Raw genomic sequence first — 2,109 nt, 5'->3', positions numbered from 1 at the left:
ATCCATCCATCCATCCATCCATCCATCCATCCATCCATCCATCCATCCATCAGTCCATCCTTCATTATTCATCTGTGTATTTAATGAGCACCTCTTCAGATTGCCTCTCATCTTAAGATGCCATTAAACTTATGACCTGCTGTACATGGGTGCTGGGGGGCCGGTGTCCTAGGTGGGATCTTTACCTGGCGTTCCCTCAGCCTCCATTGGGGAGGCAAAGGCGTCGATGAAGTCATTGGAGTTCCACTTGGTCATCTCCTTGGGGAAGACCTCCTCACTGTCCGAGAAGCCTTCTGAGGGGACAGGGGGCTGTGTCATGGGGTGGGAGGAGCTGCTCGGGGACATCCCCACTCCCAAAAAGGGCCTCGGTGCTGACCGTGGGCATCAAAGAACTCTTCTTCGGAGCTGTTCTCAGAGTCTCGGGCAATGTTCTGCATGCGCCACTCGGACAAGCTCTGGGGAGACACAGCCCCTGCCGGGCCGGCTCAGCTTCAGCCTCAGCCTGGGAGCCCAGCCTGGGGAGGGTTGCTCCTCCCATCCCTGTGTCCCAGCCTCACCTCCATGTTGGGATGAGTAGGAGGAACGGGAGGATGAGGACCACTGCTTCCCAAAGCTGGCATCAGGAGAGGCATCTGGACCAGGGGGGGCCTCAGGCCCATCGGGGGTGCCAGTGTTGCTGGCCCCAGACCGGGCCTCGGTGCTTGGTTTCCCGGGGGGCTGGGCCTCAGACCCCTCACTGCCTGTGTTGCACTTGGCCATGCGCTGGGCCAGCATGCGAGCAGTCTCCTCTTCCAGTGCCCGAATGTCAGCCATGCTCAGTTCTGTCCACTCATCCTGCCAGCACCAGGCCTGGCGGTGGGCCCGCAGCATCACCCGACGCAGACCTGCAGGTGCCCAGGCATCGGAACTGTCCCCTCCCACTGCTTCCCTGGCACTGCCGCCACATGCCCAGCCTTGAGGTTGGGTAATGGCTCCCCTGGGGACACCACCCACCCAGAGCCACAAAGTAGGGCAGGGCCAGTACAGTCCAGGAATGGGAGTGGAAAGTGGGGCATTTGTCTTCCTGCCTGACTCCCCTCCACCCACTGCCTTTTCTGTCTCTCTGCACACCCTAACTCTCAGCACTGTCCCCACCCCATCACTCCAGAAGCAGGGACCAATGCTTGTTCTTGCTTTTGGCTGGCTTCCTGCTGACTTCTGAGGAATTAACAGTTAATTAAGCGTTTAACAGTTAATGAAATTGTTGATGGTTAATGAAGGTGTTAATAGTTAATGGAAGTGTTGGCACTCAATGAAGGTTGTAGCGAAAGATGATACCCATTCTGGGATATTTTTATCTTAAGCAGAAGAATAAAGTTGGAAACTCTTAAATATCTAGGAAATAAGGTAATGATGGTTGAATGATAATTATAAACTTCTGCGAGGAGATATATCAGAATCTTAGTAGTGGCTATATGTGGGTGATTTTAATTTTCTTATTTGTGCTTTTTGGTATTTTTCCAAATGCAAGACACGGAGTCCTCATTATTCTATAAGCTGAATTTCCTCACCTGTAAAATGGGAATAATCATCGTCATTACCTGGTGGGGGGTTGTGGGTGTTAAGGGAGATCTTGCACAGAAAGTAATTAGCAAAGGGTCTGTGTGTTGCTATCACTGTCAATATTAGCTCTTCATATCTGACTCAACCTCTTCCTCATTAACTGAAGAGAAATTCAAAGTGCAGAGATGGCCAGCGCCTTGCTGGAGGAACCATGGGTCAGCAGTGGGACAGAAGCCAGGCCGCTGGTCTCCCCAACTAGGGATCATCCCTCTGTGTGCAGATGACCTGGGCACTGAGGCAGGGCTGAGCTGTAGGTGTGGTGGGGTCAGGTTGAGGGGAGGTGTGGAACTGGGGCTCCTGAACACCAGGGCCAAAGACTGGAACACTAGAAACTGGGAGTGGCTGGGGGGAATCTCAGAGAGAATGACATCAGAGTCACAGCCTCAGCCTGCACTCCTTAGCATGCTGCCAGTTAGAGCTGGTGACCTTCCTGAGCATCTCTAAGTCTCATCCAGCTCATAGGATGATGGAGAATCTTAGAATCTTTTTTTTTTTTTTTTTTTGAGA

General features: G+C 52.5%; 1 protein-coding gene across 1 annotated transcript in view; it reads right to left on the bottom strand.

Moving 5' to 3' along the window:
* Positions 1-2,109, bottom strand: part of PITPNM1 (phosphatidylinositol transfer protein, membrane-associated 1) — a 15,107-nt gene that overhangs the window by 8,994 nt on the left and 4,004 nt on the right. The window contains exons 7-9 of the mRNA XM_011942352.1: positions 558-884; positions 377-472; positions 186-293 (exon numbers count right to left, since the gene is read on the bottom strand). Of these exons, the coding sequence (XP_011797742.1) occupies positions 186-293; positions 377-472; positions 558-884 (531 nt within the window). The remainder of the gene's footprint in view (positions 1-185; positions 294-376; positions 473-557; positions 885-2,109) is intronic.

The sequence above is a fragment of the Colobus angolensis genome, unplaced genomic scaffold, assembly GCF_000951035.1.
Source record: "Colobus angolensis palliatus isolate OR3802 unplaced genomic scaffold, Cang.pa_1.0 Scaffold21, whole genome shotgun sequence".
NCBI classification, from domain to species: Eukaryota; Metazoa; Chordata; class Mammalia; order Primates; family Cercopithecidae; genus Colobus; species Colobus angolensis.
Note: the sequence above shows the minus strand (reverse complement) of the source record. Positions and strands in the feature narration are given on the sequence as shown.